Source organism: Sciurus carolinensis, chromosome 10 (genome assembly GCF_902686445.1).
Source record: "Sciurus carolinensis chromosome 10, mSciCar1.2, whole genome shotgun sequence".
Lineage (NCBI taxonomy): Eukaryota > Metazoa > Chordata > Mammalia > Rodentia > Sciuridae > Sciurus > Sciurus carolinensis.
The window spans coordinates 28467000-28486510 of NC_062222.1; the positions used below are offsets into that span (position 1 = coordinate 28467000).

At 41.8% G+C, this 19511-nt stretch overlaps 1 protein-coding gene and 1 non-coding gene across 13 annotated transcripts in view; one reads left to right on the top strand and one right to left on the bottom strand.

The window, feature by feature from the left end:
• Nucleotides 1–19511, top strand: part of Trim2 (tripartite motif containing 2) — a 199360-nt gene that overhangs the window by 131100 nt on the left and 48749 nt on the right. For 8 of the 12 annotated variants that reach the window (XR_007110497.1, XM_047566345.1, XM_047566336.1 and 5 more), the window contains exons 2-3: nt 8001–8185; nt 12467–12704. Coding sequence is in view for 11 of the 12 variants with exons in the window: in XM_047566336.1 (XP_047422292.1) it covers nt 8001–8185; nt 12467–12704 (423 nt within the window). In the remaining variant the exon portion in view is untranslated. Of the gene's footprint in view, nt 1–523; nt 548–8000; nt 8186–12466; nt 12705–19511 lie in introns of those variants that run through there. The other 4 variants (XM_047566337.1, XM_047566335.1, XM_047566339.1 and 1 more) reach the window with 2 other exon arrangements.
• Nucleotides 5345–5451, bottom strand: LOC124995132 (U6 spliceosomal RNA). Its single transcript, XR_007110618.1, has one exon. It is a non-coding gene; the product is annotated as a U6 spliceosomal RNA (small nuclear RNA).

The following is a 19511-nucleotide window of genomic DNA, read 5'->3' on the forward strand; positions in this document are numbered from 1 at the left end:
AAGTGTTGCTGCTTTTTGTCTACTAATCTTACATCTCCTTCTCCTTTACCCTCTCTGCTTGAATTCAGTCTCAATAGCCTCCATTTTTCCATTAAATGCTTTTTATGCTTTTTATTCTTGAAATCGTACTAATTGAAGGAAACAATTCTAGCCAACAACAGAATTAAATAATGTGCTTCCTATACACCAGTGGCAAAAAGGGGTTTACTGCCACATAGGTTTGTGTCTCTTGAAGTTCTGATGTGAAATAAATTTCTCTGCCTGCTTCTTGCCACCCTTTCCCAATCCCCAGAGTCTGTCCCCACTGCTTAGCACCCTGGCTACCCCTGCCTTTCTTGTGGTCTCAGCCTCTTTGTGTCACCCACAAGGAAAGCAAGGGGAGAGACTTGACGGATGACTGATGTAGGGAGAAGGGACCCCCACTCATCTTGATTGTCCCAGGGTGCCAGAAGGTGAATGTCAATCAGTCCAACCACTTAACACCCCACAGAAGCAGCCTTCTGGAACTTGGAAACCCCAAATCAAAACTTAAGACCTGAAACCAAAGGTGAGGCTTTCTACAAAGAAGGCAATGGTGAACATTTACCTAGCTACGGTGAGGGGACGCAGGGGTATGTATTATGGAGAGAAGTTGGGAGCTCAGTTCAAAAATCAACTCTAGTACAGAAAAAAGACAACACATCATACATTGGACCCTGGAAATAAAAAGGAGTGACTTGGGAAGTTGGGTACATCCTTGTCTGGACACAAATAAAAGTAGACAGCTTTTTCTTAGTAGATGCCCCGCCCCCTACACACACACACACACACACACACACACACACACACACACGCCACACACACTATCAGGAAAGAATGCATCTAGCCTTCTAATTTACAAAATGACCCAACTGGGATAGAGGCTTGATTTAACTGGAAGTGGGTCACCCTGTTTTAATTTCACTGAAGATTGTCCTCTTTTCTTTCTTCTAGTTGTTCCTCGGTAACAATGCAAATTCAATTATAGGTGAATGCTAGTAGGCTCATCACTTAAAATAACTACAAATCTCTACGCATGCTTTCACCTGTGCCTTGCACGCTAGGCGTCACCTGCTCTGGCAGGCAAAGGGTAATATATGAGTTATAAATAATCCTAGTTGTTCAAGATTTCCTTTCTATAAATGAACAAAAAGGTTTTTTTTATCTCCAGAGATGGCGATTTTTGCCTGCCCACACCCTTGTCATTGGCCCAAGAACAAAAATGTAAGCATATTAATAAGCAAATTCATCCCAAGGGGCAACAAAGAGAAGCAGTAACTCAGAAATGTCATAAACTAGACTCTAGAAATGGGATTGAAGCCCGGTGCTGTGCTGCATGCCTGCAATTCCAGCTGCTCGAGGAAGCTGAGACAGGGGGATCCCAAGTTCAAGGCCAGCCTGGGCAATTTAGCAAGACCCTGTATCAAAATAGAAAAGGGCTAGGGATATAGCTCAGGAGTAGTGCCCATGAGTTCAATGCCCAAACTGCCAAAAAAAGGAGTAGAGTATCCTTGGAATGATATATAATCAAATATGCCTCCACTTACCTACAAATCATATGTTAAAATTTCATTTTTCAAAGGAATCTTGACTTCTGCTACCCAGTCATGTTCCCTAGACCAGCCTGACAAGTTTGGCCAACTCGCTTCCCTTCTAGCTTTCCTTGCTCTTCCTTGTGCTGGTGTCAGCAACATAGAGTCTGGATCCTTTCTGATCCCAGTGGTATAATTTGGGGGTGAGAAACATGGTCTAAATCTTAGAATTGCGGACACAGGCATTTTTCTCTTATTCCATCTCCTATCAAGTTCTTTTCCATTTGGTGGTAATTTCCATCAAGTTGAGAAAGCAAGCCAGGAAAAACATCAGAGATGATTCGAGGAAAGAAATGCCAGGGCAGGATTTTTCTGAGCAAGGATTTAGTTGTGGGATTGCTGCATTGCTTTCCCCACCACGGCTGTGTTTAGTTAGCCAAGCCTCCACTAATAAGGAACTCATGTGCCATCTTCTCAGACATTTTATGACCATGTATATGAGTCCTCAATAGTGATTTATTTCTTTTCTGCATTTATGATCCTGTTAAAATGTGTAACTACCATTTACCCTCTAGCCAGGCATGGTGGCCTCTAATCCCAGTGACAGGGAGGCTGGGGCAGGAGGATTCCTTCAAAGCCAGCCTCAGCAACTTAGCTAGACCCCATCTCAAAAAAGAAGGGGAAGTGAACTGGGGATGTAACTCAGTGGTAGAATGACCCTGGATTCAATATCCAGTACCCTCCCCACAAAAATACTCTTTGGATGATGGTTTATATTGCTAAGCTTTAGATTGTCCTGCATGGGGAGGCAGATGATGTCTAATGACAAATGACAACATTCACAACCACCATGCTCTTTGTCACATAAGTCAGCGAATGCTCGTTTCTGCTACTGTGCTTAAGTACATTTCCATGTTATGCTCTGTTAGTTCAATTCATTTTAAAAATAATAAGTGGCTCTTAAGTACTGGGCTTACATATTTCTATATGTTGAGACTACTGGAATGAGTGGTCAGACAACACTCTGCCCCCAGTCAACCTAACACGGGTCAGGTGCAGGGGGTAGGAAGACAGTATGTAAAATAAATAAATTACATACAATATTAGGAGTTTTTTGGTCATTTGTTGTTTTTTTGCTGCTGGGGATAAAACCCAGGGGCTTGTGCATGCTAGATAAGTGTTCAACCACTGAGCTACACAGCCCCAGCTATTGATTAGATTTCTTGCTGTAACAAAAATAACTAGGTGCCTTAGACAATGTAAATTTATTTCCTACAGTTCCAGAGGCTGGGAATTCTGAGATCAGAGTGCCAACAGGGTGAGGTTCTAGTGAGGGCTCTTTTCTGGGTTATGACAGATGGCCATCTCATATCCTCGTGTGGAAGAGAGAGCGTGTGCTCTTGTCTCTTAGAAGGCACTAATCCCATGGTGGAGACACCATCCGCAGAACCTAATTGCTTTCCAAAGACTCCATCTTCACATACCATCACGTTGGGAGCTAGAGGGCAGGGTGCAATGTTGGCCTCCATAGCATAGTGACAGTGCGATGGAGAAGAACAGCAAGGACTGGATAAAGTACAAGGGAACCTGGGGATGAGATGCCATGCTACACTGGATGGTCACATTGAGCAGGTGACGCTGAGTAGAACTCAAAGAAGGGAGCGAGCATCTTTGTAAGCTCACTACTGCCTGTTTCCCACCTCCCAGCTGGTCTCCCACATCAAGGCTCTTAGTGCTGGTTAATGTTGGTATGTAGACTGTGTCATATAAAAATGTCTCCCCAGGCTGGGGAGATAGCTCAGCTGGTAGAGTGCTTGCCTCGCAAGCACAAGGCCCTGAGTTCGATTCCCGGTACCGCAAAAAAAAAAAAAAAAAAAAAAAATGTCTCCCCTATATTCTCCCTCTCTTATCCTTCCTTTCTTTCTTTCTTTCTTTTTTTTTTTGGGGGGGGGGCGGGGCCGGGGAGGTACCAGGTTTTGAACTCAGGGGCACTCAACCACTGAGCCACACCCCCAGCCCTATTTTGTATTTTATTTAAAGACAGGGTCTCTCTAAATTGCTTACGGCCTCACTTTTGCTGAGGCTGGCTTTGAACTCTCAATCCTCCTGCCTCAGCCTCCCAACAAGCCGCTGGGATTACAGGCGTGCGCCACCGCACCTGGCCTAGTCTTTCCTTTCTATTGAATTTCTGTCAATATGACAGATAGTAGCGCCAGCATCGAAAAGCATTGGGGCTCCATCAGGTACAAGGTTCCAAATGCGTTTTCACGTGCATGCCTCTAGAAATTAGTTTTGCTTACCTCCAGAGAAGAGCAGGTCCATAGTCTGATCATCTTTATGGTGCGCTGATTTCTGCTGGTGATGGGGGTAGAAAAGTTCCCTAGACACCTTCTCCATATGGGAAAAGGAGACCAGAAACGGGTGGTGCCCAGACGCTCTGGTGAAGGCTGTTTTGTATTTCGTGCGTATTCCTCATGGACTGTCTGGAGGGATGGCCGGCTTCCCACAGTGCTCACTGGCAGTATTCTGAGCACAGTGTCCCTGTAGGAGCAGTCAAACGTGTTCCTATTGTGAGTACCATTGTGTTCAGGGAAGGAGTGTTATCCTGGCAATGTTGGGGGGATCTTTAGGGGCTGGAAATTCTGTGTTGATTCTGGGAGTTCTAAAAATCTAGCTGCCTTCAACAGGTCACTGGTGGCAGATCTGTGATACTGTCGTGATTTTAAATTAGTGTTAATGAGAAAACGTGATTCATTTGCCTGGTAAATGAACGATACTAACAAAGACTTATGTCATCCACGACACTAATTAGAAAGCGAAAAAAATTTTTTCAACTTTAAAGCATAAAAATGTTGGCTTAACGAATTCCATTTATTCAACATCTATTATTTGATTACAAGAAATGTTTTTCTTTGTCCGGAGTCCAGAATTCTAAGGTTCAGAAAAAGAGTAAAGACCAGTTGGATGGATTTGCTCTTTTCCATATCCATCGTGACTCTATTTTCAAAGGGTAATATGAAAATATTTTAAAAGGTGTTCTAACGAAAATTATTATTATTATTATTATTATTTTTGTGTGTTTGTGTGTGGTGCTAGGGATTTGAACCCAGGGCCTTGTGATTACAAGGCAAGCACTCTACCAACTGAGCTATCTCCGCAGCCCATGAAAATGATTTTAACTGGAAAGTTCAATATCATCTTTCTTCCATTCTTTCCTAGTTCTTTCATGCTGGGGAATGGGCCCAGGGCTTTTATGCACACTACTCTGACTGAGCTATATATAGCCCAGTCCTCAATATCTTCTCCTTCTCCTTCCTCTTTTTTTAAAATTTTTTTAAAATTTTTATTCTTTTTTTTTGTACCAGGGATTAAACCCAGGGACGCTCAACCACTGAGCCACATCCCCAGCCCCTTTCATTATTTTTTTGCATTTTGAGACAGTGGCTCAATAAGTGGCTTATAGACTCACTAAGTTGCTGGGACTGGCTTTGAATTTGCAGTCCTCCTGCCTCAGCTCCTGAACTGCTGGGATTACTGACAAGTGCCACCTCATCCTGCCCTTCTTCCTCTTTCTCCTTCTCTTCCTCCTCCTTCTCCCTCTCCTCTTCCTCTGGTACTGAGCATGGACCCAGGGATGCTCTACCACTGGGCTATATCCCCAACCCTTTTTATTTTTTATTTTGAGACTGGGTCTTGCTAACTTGCCGAGGCTCAAACTTGTGATCCTCCTACCTCAGCCTCCTAAGTAGCTGGGAATCCAGGTGTGTGCCACTGTGTCCATCCCTCATTTTAAAAAATATATGAAATATTTCACAAATATTTGTGTCATCCTTATGCAGGGGCTATGCCAGTTTTTTGTGTGTGTGTCATTCAAATTTTAATGTTGCAGAGGTGAACACTGTTATTTTTATGCCCTCCACGCCTGTGAAGTGTTAAGCTTTTTTTGGTGGTGCTGGGGATTGAACCCAGATCTTTGCACTTGATAGGCATGCACTCTATCACTGAGCTACATTCCCAGCCCTAAACTTGTTTAAGGATAGATTTCATCAACTTATCAGATAAGGCAGAAAACTTGAAATCTGAGCTTTCTGATTGCTGATTTTACTGGTTGACCTTGGGCAAGTCATTTAAGCCCTCAGGTTTGGTTTCCTTATCTTTAAGACAGACACATCCATCCCTTCCAGGTTCTGAAGTCATAGGGATGTGGTTAAAAAGCCAGACAGTGCGCCAACATTGTAGCTCCAGAGAGATGAGCTCCGTTGCATTCAGTCGGTGAATATCATTCTCTGCTTTCCTTGTGTAGGGAGACAGGCTATGGGAAGTCTATCTGATGATGCTGGCTAATTAGACATTTGTACCTACACTGCTTAACCGTGCACCGAGTTGTCTGAACGTGATGGTGACGCTCCTGGGTAGCAGGTGTTTCACAAGGTGTTGTTTATTGATCATACTCTTTGATGAACCTGTCTCGCAGTGTGAAGTTTGAAAATGGGTGTCTCACATATGCGCCTATACTCACGTATGTCTAAGTGGAGTTTTCTTACTGAAAGTTGAAATACCTTTTGAAAATTGGGTGATTTGATAGGGAGTAAGGAAAGCTATCATTTACATTTGGAAAAGAGTATCAAACTATCGACTTTGTAATTATGTGGTATTTTCCAGCTTCAAATGCAGGTCATGGGCCAAGTTAAAGTGTCATATATAAACCAAGCTTCTATTGTACAGTCTTCATAAAACAAGGTGAAGGTGGCAGGGGTAGGGGTTTAGGGAGTGAAAAGGACACAGGTTTTAGAGACATCTCTCTCTAGTTTGCATGTTCATGTTCAGGTGTGTTGTTGTTTTGTGTGTGTGTGGTTTGTTTTATCTATAGAGTGAGAATAACAATAGCGCTTCCTACTATATTTACATTATATATTATTACTTTGGAGGGGGAGAGAGGGAGAGTATTTCCATTGGGAATTATAGGGCTGGGGACAACTTATCAAATATTTAGAAAATTGAGAAATGAATTTTAGTTCATCCTGGTTTACCCTGGGATAGAATCCAGAACACTCTAAGTGGTACATGGAGTGGTGTTTTGTGTTTTGACTTACCCTTCCCTTTTGCGCTCATGGGCTTCCTGCTTTCTTCTCTGTGTTCTCTCCTAATTTCTTTTTTTCTGGCATGATCTCTAACATATAGAAACCCCCTCTGAATTCACTCATTTCTCCACGTCCTCCAAATGCACACATAAGAATACCAATAGATATTTCTTTAAAACTACAGGGACTCACTCTAACTTTTTTCCCCTGGCTCCGTGGCAGATACATTTTAGTTTTTAATTTACAAACCTTTAGTTCCTAAGAAAACTCTCTTGAGTCACACATAAAGTTTTTAATTCAAAATTCTAATAATCTCCATCTTGCTTTTTTTTTTTTTTTTCCTAATTCCCATGATTTTTGGCTCTTGGAGCAACATCATCTTTTCTCTACCTTGCATATTAATGGTATGTAGAGGAAGAAAAATTTTTCTTCTCCTCTCTTACTTATCTGCCTGGGGCCTATGAATTAAGCTGACAAAAGACAGATTAACAGGAGAAAACATATATGAATTATGTTAATGTTATTGTTTTTCATTTTATGTACAGAAGGTTCAAAGAAAAGAAAAGCCAAGGAAGTCATTTGACTTGGGGGCTTATATACCATTTTAACAGCGGGTGATAAATTGTGTCGAGCTGTCCTTAAGGAAAGGCGGGAGTAGACTACAAAGGGCAGTAAATTGTAGAAAGGTGACTGGAAAATGTACAATGTCTGCATTTTAAGATTTGTTTAGTTAAGTTTTGTTAAACAGACTCATCTCCTTGCCATCTCCAGAGATTAAGAGCCTTTCTGTCTTCCTGGCGTAGGAGAGGGGCACCTTCACAAATGGACATTTCCTTTTCACAAAGGAATTTAATGCCAGTTTTAGGCAAGTGGGGGAAGACAGAGAGCTCCTTTTGTGTCTGCTGTTTCTCAGCAGCCTTTAGTTCAAAGTAATCCTTCCTCCAAAGTGGCATGTTTTACATAAGCGTATTCTGATCCCTTTGGATACACTAGTTGGGGAGACATATTGAATCTGATAAGAATAGAAAAGGCAAATATATGTTCAGATACAGTTATGGCTGAAGGTGTAAACAGACAGCTACCTATAAGTATTTGTCCCCTGGGCTGCCACTTAGCCTTGAAGCCCAGCAAGTGTACCACTTCATGGGACACACCTTCTTCTAACTTGTTTTGTTTGCATGGTGAAGACAGGATTATTTTATTGATTTACAAAACAAACAGCTGCAGGGAGGGCTGGCTATGGCCATTTTGAGGTCACTAACTGACTTCCACCTGTTTCTAACATGATGCTTAGAGTGAAAGAGCCAGGGGTGGATTTGCACCTACGGATGATTATATATTTTTCCGTTTTGGTTTTTCTGTCTGACAGCAGCAGCGTGCAGGGTCAAAGACAGCCGGCCCCCCATGTCAGTGGTCTAGGATGGCCAGTGAAGGCACCAACATCCCAAGTCCTGTGGTACGCCAGATTGACAAGCAGTTTCTGATTTGCAGTATATGCCTGGAACGGTACAAGAACCCCAAGGTTCTCCCCTGTCTGCACACGTTCTGCGAGAGGTAAGCCTCTTTTGTGCTTGAAGAAGGGACTTGCACAAACTGACCTCCTACCATCTACCACAGGCTTCTTTCCCCGAATTCTGCCATGGCCTGTGGGAGACAATGGAGCTCTTGTGCTTCCGACAGACATCTAGAAACCCAGTCATGAGCTAACTTACTGTGTTTCAAACAATGCGAGTAGGAGAAAGCAACCAGGTAACTACTGGTTCATTTTCAAAGGAGGTGGAACATTAAATAAGTATTTTTGGATAAAAACATTAAAAAATTTTCCCTTTGTTCTTCACGAAATAATTATTGCCAATAGCAAACTACAGTGGTAATTAGCAGTCCTTTGTGAATGTCAATTAAAAATCTATCATTTCCTCCCCTCGAGCAGATCAGGGAAAAATTGACATACTATATAAGGGGTCAGTTTACAGAATAGCACTCTTTCCCCAAAGATACTTCAGACACATATTAATGTCACTTTGGGACACTATGATGTCTTAGATAAAGAAAAAAAAACTATATAAAATACATATGTTATATTATAATAATTATAAATTACCTTAAGAAAACACACGTTCTTATTTATCTTTATTGAGAGGGTATTTTTTTGAAGAGTGGTGTTAGTTATAAAATACTTTTACCCCGTTGTTTAACTTACCTTATAAGAAATTAGGCCATAAAAAGTTTGTAAGTAATTAGTTTATCTGTGGCCCATTTTAAGTATTTTCATAGTAAAGTTTACATGTTTTTCTTAAAAATAAAATGGTGATTATGTTTTATAGCATTTGGTTAAATACATTTTTATTATTACTCAATGTACACAATTAAAACACTTTACTCCTTATGATGGAATAGGAAATCAGTACTTCCCACGACTTCAAATGCATGCTGACTATAAATATCATCCAACTTAACACACGTTTGTTATCTGATTGTTGATTTACAATCTGATTGTTGGAAGGTCTCAACTGCAAAAGAATAACAATGTCCTTGGGAATGGTACTTGGCAGAGAGAGATGGTAGATTCACTATTAGTAGTTGTGTTTTTTTGTTTGTTTGGGGTTGTATGTGTATGTGCATGTGTATATATGAATTTTTGTTTGTTTTAGTGGTGGAATATATAGTGCAACAATACTTTTCATTTTATTCATTTTACACTTTGGCTTAAATGCTTTGTAATTTATATTCCAAAATAATTAAATAGAGTGTGATTTTTTTCCCCAACACTTAATGGGTATAGCTAAAACATGAATATCAACACATCGTCCATGTGTCCCTGTGCCCACACAGCACCTTCATTGTTTGATTTGCAGCGGTTGGCATGATGCAGCATTCTTTATACCACATCAAGAGTCATTTGGGGCTACTCCATTTCTGCATTCAGTATCCCATCTTTTTTTTTTTTTTTTTTTTTAATATTTTGTTTTACTACCACTGAGTCACAACCCCAGCCCTCCCATCTGGTTTTTGGGTCCTCTTTCCTTACACTCACTGGTGAGAAGAAGGCATCTGATCTGCCCTGCGTCTGGCCCAATGCACCCCTGATCCCTGCCTAACAACTAGTGGTAGAGACTTGTGAGCCCCCACCGTGGTGAGTCCCTCCGGAACACCGTGCATTAGAATTATTCTAGCATCGTGCACATTGAAATGATTTCCTTTTGGAAGGAAATCCTTCCCTTGGGAAGATTTTATTTCTGTAGAGATGAACTTCACAGTTTGGCTCAGTGTCAGGAGACTGAACCCTACGCCCCCTTATGCTAGATCTACACACCTGTAGGAAGCCATCCTTATCTAGCAGAATCAGACAGTTCCCTATATAGTTTCCCTGAGAAAATGGCTCCCCTAACTCTACCCTATCCTGTCCATCACAGAAGAAGCTCCTCCCATTCTGGGCCCCTTTACCTTTGTGTCTGTAAATAAAACAGAGTTGGGCTACTCCATGTTGTTAGAGGCCAGAGCTGGTATGCCCAGACCCATCACGCCGTCTCTCATTTAGAAGGAGCATTGACTCTTGTGTGTTTATTGATTAGATAAGTTTATGAGTAATTGATTGATTTACAGCAACATCCTCCTCCGGCAGTTAACCCTTTTCTCATCCATGTGGGACATGGCTGAGAGACCCCACACACATCTGGCTTCTGGGTGACACCTTCAAAATTACTCTCTCACCCCACATCTTCCAAGACACCATCAATGAAGCTTGGAAAGAGCAAAACCAGACACCAACACTGGCCAGTTCCTAACTCCCTAGTCTCCAATTAATGTGACATGAAACCAGGGACAAGGGCTACACCAGGCAAAAACCCCAAGGATGAGTACAAATTAAGCAAAGGGGAATGAGTAGAAGGAAGGGATTTCAGGCCTGGGCAGAGGTGCTGTAGTGAAAGGGACTGACCCTTCAGAATAATTTACAAATGCATGAGAAGAAGAGACCAAATATGTAAGTGCTATATCTTTTTAGGTGTGTAATCCGTGTTACCACGTATGGATTCTTCATTGATGGTCAGTGGAAGCCATGGGAGGGTTTTCATATCAGGTGGGAGGAGGGGGAGACACAAATGGTGAGTTTTGAGATCTGAAAAGGTTACATTGAGTGCAGTATGGAGAAGGGTCAGGGAGTATAAGCAGAGGTGACAATATTCAAGTGAAAGCCCATTTCAGAAGTCCAAGAAGGGGTGGTGTAGCGAGAAGAAGAGAACTGGAGGGAACTTGGAGGGATCAGAAAGATACTTAGGAATTGACAGGCTTTTGTGATGGGTTGGGTACAGGAAATGAAGGTCAGTGGGGGAATGACTTTTATGAATGACTCCACATTTCTGGTTTGCTTTGATGAATGAATGGAAGTGCCATTTTTCGAGATAGGAAGAGGAGGTGTTTTGGTTTTGGACATGTTGAGTTTTAGGACCTGTGAGATGTCTAAGAGGAGATGTCAAGAAGGCAGTTGATACTTGTGGAGCTCAGAGGAGACATCTGTGGGAGGAAATACGATTGTGCCAGTGCTTACGACTGAGCAAGGGGACATACCATCCCAGGGGGAGAGGAACTCTTAGGATGGAACCTTGGTTAACTCCAAACTTCACGAACTCAGAAAAGATAGAGAAGACAGAGGGAAGATCAGGTGAGTGTGGTGTCAGAAGGACAAGGGAAGATAACAAATTGTCAGGTTTAGCTATCATCCATGACCTTGGCGGAAGCTGTTTCATTTCTGGTATTGATTCAGCACTGCCTACCTCTGTGAGACAGAAAAGATCAAACTTCCTTGCTGTCAGTTTTTCCTTCTGGAAAATTAGGAGAATGGGGCCAATTTAGTGGTTTTTGAATTCTGTTTGACTAAGCAGCAGGAAAACATTGAATAGTCTTTGTTGTTGTTTGTTTTTTATTTTTGCAGTGCTGGGGATTGAACCCAGGGCTTTGCATATGCTAGGTAGGTGCTCTGCCACTGAGCTACACCCCCAGCCCCAAGTCTGGTTGTTTAAAGCTTGGGTTATGGTGGCAAACTGCCTGGGTTTGGATTCCTGCTCTGCACTTGACCAAGTACCTTGGGCAGATCACTTAGCCTTTCTCTGCCTGTTTCCTCATTTGCCTAAGGTGATCATAATAGAATCTACTTCATAGATTCTTTGGAAGTACTTCAAATTTAGTGAGCAATAAATATGATGGTCATTATTAGTGGTACATTTCTTTAATTAAATGAATTTAGTTGATGCCTGTTGAGGGGAGGAAGGGGAAGGGATGGTCTAACTCAATATGGGTGTCCCATTCCTGCTTCACCCAAACATTTGCCCTCTGATGTGATTATGGTCTGTAAAATGAATTTCACTGTTAACAAAAATGTTTGACATGTTTCTTTCAAGTCCACACGCATGTGAGCTTTGTGCTAGCTCTCATAGACCATTGCTTCTCAAATTTTAATGTGTGTGTGAATCACACATTGGGAATATAATCCTGTAGTCTGGATGGGGCCCAAGATTCTGCTCCCTGGGAGGCTGAGGCGGCTCACCCACGGACCACACTTGGGTGCCAAGACTCTAGAAAACACTATAGAAGTCAATGACGCTTTTCTTTCCTTGATCATAGCCATTTGCTTGGTCAGTTAACAGGACCACTGTGAGAAAAGTTAGCTCTTGGTTTCTGAAATATCATTTCCCTAGTCAAAGACCCTCTGAAAGGGATTTCTGCAAAGTAACCTATATAATTGCTGAGAACATGGACGGTACATGCAGGAAGTGCTGCTTCCTTGGTCCCTTGGTCTGCTGGGTACTGACTGTTCTCCCCCATCTGCCTCTGCAACAGGTGCCTGCAGAACTACATTCCCGCCCACAGTTTAACCCTCTCCTGCCCAGTGTGTCGCCAGACCTCCATCCTGCCCGAGAAAGGGGTGGCTGCGCTCCAGAACAACTTCTTCATCACAAACCTGATGGACGTGCTGCAGCGGACGCCAGGTAGCAACATTGAGGAGTCTTCCATCCTGGAGACGGTCACCGCTGTGGCTGCGGGAAAGCCTCTCTCTTGCCCAAACCACGATGGGAATGTAAGTAAAGGGGATGGTAGACACTGTCCAAGAGCCTGATGGCTTCGACCTTGGGCACATCAGATATTATAGTTAAAACACTCCACCTGGAAAGTGAGAGGGTTTTTTTTTTTGTTGTTGTTGTTGTTTTTTTACCAGCACTCGGATTAGTTTGCCTACTTACTTTCTCTGATCAGAATTATTTAAAGAATAAAATCCATCTTCCTTGTGTCTGCTTAGCACCTATTGTTGGTATCCTCAGAAGAGCAAGTCAGTAGCTATTTGCAAGTTGGGCATAACTTGACCCACATAAACTCTATGTCATAAATTATGGGTAAAGATATTTAATAATGGATATATTCTGCAAATTGAGAGTGATTACCAAGATGTTAATTAATTAGAGCTGTTTATTTTTCTTGGGACAGAAATTTTTCTCATACTCCTTATGCCCCATTCCTTAATGAAATAGAATTTGAGGCTGTGAATCATAGATTACCATAGATTATGGTAATCTATCATGGATTAGAAGTAATAGATCATGGATTATGAATTGCAAACATTTTATGCTATTAGAAAGAACTACTATAAAATCAGCAGGACTTGTGTGTGTCATCAAATAACTGATTCACTGTAGTTCTGTAACCTGAAGAGACAGCATTGTGTCATGGCCAAGAGCAGTGGCTTTGGAGTCTACTGGCTGAATTCAAATTCTGTTCTTAATCATATTCCCTGAGTCAGCTTTGGCAGGTTTATTAAACTCTCTGTGTCTCATTTCCTCTTCTGTCAAAAAGAAGTAATAACAATATTTACCACATAGGACAGGAAAAATGAAATGTTTAAACTATATGAAGTATGCGGGAAGCTCTCCATAAAGGTTAGCTATTAAAATTCTTTCTTGGTCTGGGGGATAGCTGAGTGGTAGAGTGCTTGCCTAGCACGAGCAGGCCCTGGATTCAATTCCCAGCACCATCCCCCCAACATTATAATAATAATAATTATTATCATTATTGTTGGTTTTGGGGATTGAATCGAAGGCCTTGGACAGGCTAAGCACGCGCCCAACCACTGAACTATACCCTAGTCCTAATATAATTTCTAATTAATGACTTCTTTCACTTTTTTCCTTATATATTGGCCACTTTTAAAGTATTTGAAACCACTTATAATAAAAGGCCCATGTGTAATAAAACCACTAAGGCAAGCAAGGGACTGTCAGGGCCAGGTAATAATTATCGACTGCTGTCCTGTGTGTTGACCTCATCTCACACCATTGTCTCTGACCACCATGCGGTAGCCTCCCTGGTCTCCTAGGACTTGCCAAATGGTTTCTCACCACCAGGACTGACTGTCCTGTTCCTTCTCCCTGGAATGCTGCTTGTTCTTCCTTATGTGACTAGCTCATTCTTATCCTGGAACTCTCAACACCTTTCTCCTCCTTGGAGCAACCTTCTCCAATGACATTTGCCAAGACAGGCCACCTCCTGCACCATCACCCTCCATCATGTCACTTCCTTCTTACCCCCATGGCACTCACCACATCATCTGCAGCTTGCTTTTTTTTTTTTTTTTTTTTGGTACCAGGAATTGATCTGTGGAGCACTTAACCCCTAAGCCACATCCCCAACCATTTTCTATATTTTATTAGAGACAGAGTCTTGCTGAGTTTTTTTAGGATCTCACCAAGTTGCTGAGACTGGCTTTGAACTCTTGATCCTTCAACCTCAGCCTCCTGAGCCACTAGGATTATAGGCATGCCCCTCTGTGCCTGGCTGCAACTTGCTACTTAAGGGTCCTCTGGCTTTCTCTTTAGAATGTGAGTGCCAAGTGGACAGGGACCTTGTTCATTTACGCCCCCGCCCCCAGCACCAAATACGAAATATGACACATGGAAGCCAGTCTGTGCACATTTGTCCAACAGATCTGCCTAACAACTAAAAGCTAATTGACACATAAAAGCTAGACCTGAAAGAAATGGCATCCTGAGCTTTTTGGTAGCCCACACAAGAGAGAGACACTATGGATTATGTATCAGTCATTATTTAACTTAAAGCGCAGGAGGCTATTAATAACTATCAGGTGTTCCATGCTTTGCACTCCAAAGGAGAATCACCTGGTATATTTTGAAAACAGAAACTTAAAGGGTGCCTCAAAAGCAGTTTGAGTGTTCTTGCGACCATTCCCACACTGGCTGTTGGTGATGCTGTGGGTCTCTTCCTGGAACTCACATTTTATCAGTTCTAGAAGGCCTTTCTGTCAGCCAGAGAGTCCCCTTCAAGCACAGTCTAGACTCAACCTGATAAAGGAGTAAGTTTAGAAACATGAGGAGACCTACTGTAGGCGCCCGTCTAAATTGGGAATGTAAAGTAGCGAAAGTGTAGAATGAGCAACGATGGCAGTGGAGAAGGTGACATCACTAAGCAAAAGAAGAACGTAGTGGAATTCATAAATGGCTGGTAGCTGGGGGCAGCTGGAGCATCAGGTAGGGAGGTGGGGGCGGCCACAGGTGGACAGAAGTACAGGGAGGAGCCTCGAAAGGGTAGGGGGAGATTGTGACGAGCTATGAATATCATCAAGAAAATGTTTGATTGAAATTCTGTAAGCAGTGTGAAAGCATTGAAACCTGTTAAATAAGAGGCGGATATTTCATTGGCTTTGTGGAGGAATGGAATAGCAGCGACTAAAGGTTAGAACACCGATTCTGAATTTATTTATATTTTATTTATTTGTTTGTTTGTTTGTCTGTTTGTTTATTGGTTCTGGGGATTGAACCCAGGGGTGCTTTGACACTGAGCCACATCCCCAACCCTTTTTAATTTTTATTTTGAGACAGGATCTTGCTCAGTTGTTGAGGGTCTTTCAGGGTCTTAGGTTGACCTTAAACTTAACAATCTTCCTGCCTCAGCATCCCGAGTCACTGGGCTTACAAACATGTTCCACCGAGCTGGACCGATTCAGAATTTATTGAGTTTTCAAAAGAGAGATGAGAAGAGATAGAACTAGAATAGTATTGATGACCCTGGAAGAGAAGGCAAATTTCAGAGAAAAGAGTGCTCTTTGCCTTGAGTATTGTCTTCCACAGATGAAAATATATATTCTAAATCCTGTTAAACTGAAAGATTAAGATTGAGAATTTGTGGGACTCAGTGATATACACCTGTAATCCTTGTTACTGGGGAGCCTGAGGCAGGAGGATTGAAAGTTCAAGGGTAGCCTAGGAAACTCAGCAAGACCCTTTCTCAAAATAAAAAGACTGGGGATATAGCTCAGTGACAGATTCACAAGGCCCTGGGTTTTATCCCCAGCATCATGAAGGAAAGGAAGGAAGGAAGGAAGGGAGGGAGGGAGGGAGGGAGGAAGGGAGGGAGGGAAGGAAGAAAAAGAAAACCATCCAATTCATTTATGATACCAAAACCTACTGAAGGCAAAACACTATTAATGATTCAACTGTGATAATAGCCATGAATTTCTTAATTAAAATACTCCAGCAAATTCTTAATATGTAAGAGAACTCACAGATTAAGAAAAATATGGTCATCACAAAAGACAATGAGCAAGGAACTTAGAAGATCCACATGGGAAGGTTTTCTAAGTGGCCAGTAACCATGTGTGCAAGTGCGTGTGTATCTATACATACACACACACATGGATATATATATATATCATATAAACTTCCCAAATAATCAAATCTTTGCAAATCAGCTATAATTTTTTGAAAAGATAATAACCAGTGCTGATGAGGAGATGCATGTTGAGACATTTTAATATGCCGTGGGTGGAAGGGTAAATTGCTCTTCAGAAAGTTGATAATTAATTTAATAAAATATAATGAGCATTTTCCACCATTGTTTTAATATAGTAATTCTACTAATAGAATTATTTCTAAGGAAGTAATTTGATATGAGGACAAAGATTTGATATTAAGAATGATTGTCGTGGGGCTGGGGATGTAGCTCAGTGGTAGAATGCTTGCCTGTCATGTGCAAGGCCCTGGGTTCCATCACCAGCAACACACACACACACACACACACACATACATACAGAGAGAGAGAGAGAAAGAGAGAGAAAAAAGAGTGTTAGTTGCAATTTTTATATTTTAGTAAAAATTAGGAATTATCTAAATGTGCGATATTAGGAACATTGTTAACTTATGGTAAGTCCAGATAACAGATTGTTGGGTAGCCATTAAAACTGAGGGGGTTTATTTTTATTTATTTTGTTGTTGTTGTTTTGATACTGGGGATCAAACCCAGGGCCTCACACATGCTAAACACATGCTCTACCACTGAGCCACACTCACAGCCCCAATCTGATGTTTTTCCAATCACATGACATGTACATTTGATATATGTGAATACGTTTATATTTAGATTTTTTTTTTAACTTGTAGGATCACAGTGTATACAGTATAGAAAGGAGAAGGATATTTTGTGCCGAAGAGACAAAGTTGCAGAGAGAGTAGAAAAAGCAGAAATTTTTGTGCTATTCATCAGCCCCGTGTTCCCAGGAGCCAGGAAGTGTTGATGGGCTGGACATCAACCCATCTTGAGTCTGTCCTAAATCATGGGGAGCTATTGAATTTAAAGTCGCTAAGCATCGTACTGCCTAGGCAGGATTTGCATTAAATTCATTTCAAAGAAGCTAAAGATGTGAGGATAGATTAAAAGTAGAGGATCCAGACACAGGGGAGGTTCCCCACTTGGTAACCTGCTAGAATAATCCACAGAGAGGCCTTGGTCCAGACCCGTGGGAATTAGATTGGAGAAAGGGACCACAAGAATTGATTGACTGAATGAACTGGTGGGAAGAGGCACCAGTCCCAAGTGACTTCCGGGTGTGTAGCTTGGGTGCCCAAGGAAGCAGTGGTGCTACCAACTGAGGTCAAAGTTGGGTCCTTAAAATTACTGTGAATTCTTATAAAATAGGACTATCCATCTCAGGGAAACTGTGGAAAGAGAAATCTGTTATCACTGCCTAATGGACAAATTAGAAAAGAATTCCTAAAGATGTATTTCCTGAACACACCTCAGCAATGAAGATCTTTGGGTGCTTGCTAAATGGAAACACTCCCAGAGATGCTAATTCCAGCAAAGTTAAAGAATTCTTTAGGTTAAAACTTCCCCCTTCTTTTTACCAAATACAGCTCATCGCATCACATTAAAAATTAAATCTATCTAAAGAGTTTGACCCTCCTTGAGGTGAATGAAACTATTTAAAGCACCTTTCAAGCACTTTGCGATGCTGAGTCATTAGGAGTCTTTGAAATCATAAAATTTATAAGCCAGCAAGAGGCCTTGGAAAATGAGCAGCATGTGTCTTAAATCATTCTATTGTTTGATCATAGACTGTAGAAATTCAATACTGCTGCTCTGAAACAGGGGTCCTCATTGCATATTCAAGCCAAATGCATGCAATATTCGAGACAAATTGCTGCAGTTAATTGCCATGGGTAAATCTTTAAAAACAAGTCAAGCGTCTGAAGGTTAATAAAATCGGGTAATTAACAGCAAAGCAGGATGCTGCCATCATAACGGCCTGGTGCTGATTAGCACGTGTGGCTAAAAGCCTGTCATCTGCTGTAAGTGCTGTGACACTCTGTCTTCTAATTACACTGCCATGGCAGTGCTGTCCAAACACAAAAGAAAAGGAGGAATAATGGTTAGTGATCTAAGAGGGTCTCTGCACTTAGGGCTGACACTTGAGCTCCTGTCTCCTGATCCAGGTACACAAACAACCGGGAAACTTTGTTATCGCTTGCTTAGGTGACCTTCCTGACAAGGATGTTAAGAGGAACAGTGGAGTAGACAAAGGGGAATGAAGGGAAGGGCAGGGGGATAAAGAAAGACAGTGAAACGAATCTGACATCCCTATGTTCATATATGAACACGCCACAGGGAGTCTCACCGTTGTGTACATCCACAAGACTGGGGTCCGAATTAGAATCAGATCTATTCCATGCTTATATCATTATATCAAAATGGCCTCTATTGTCATATATAACTAAAAAGAACCAATTAAAAAAAAAAAGAATGCCTTGCCACTAACAAGTCCCCAGTTCCCCTACCAGGATCAAATGTTAGGACCCTTGCAGAAACCTCAGGGTTAGCTGCAAGGTCCCAGCCAATCTTTTCATGTTAGAAATATACATAGTCCTGCCGATCTTCTCTTCTGATGTACACAATGGTAATTACCTGTCAACCACAATAAGCTCGTCCTGGCCTCTGGCATGACCTTCCAGCCCTTGGAGCAGTGACATCATCTCACTGGAGATGGATGAAATGGATGAGCTCTGCTCAGTTGTACACTTTACACAGTTCACTCCCGGCTTGAGCCATGCTGTCAACAGTATTTGTGAATGACCAGCTATTGACACTTCAAAATTATTTCAGGGCCCTTGCTCCCAAGACCCAGTTAGGTTATTGAACTGGGGACAATGACCCAGTTCTCCTGCTCTCTCCTCAAAGCAGTGATCAGTTTGGGTGTCAAGGTCAAATTCACACAACATCACATTCAACATTTCAACTATTGAAAAGGGCAGGGCTGGGGAGATAGCTCAGTTGGTAGCGTGCTTGCCTTGCAAGCACAAGGCCCTGGGTTTGATCCCCAGCACTGCAAAAAAAAAAAAAAAAAAAAAGAAAAGGGCACAATTTGTGGGTTTTAGTATATTTGTAAAGTTGTGCAAACATCACCACTATCTAATTCCAGAACATGTTAACATGTTCGTCGTCCCCCAAAGAATCTCCATACTCATTAAGCAGCCCCTTCATTCCATTGATGTGACACACTGCATGCAATGATTTCAAATGTGAACCACTCTTGCTTTCCTGGGAT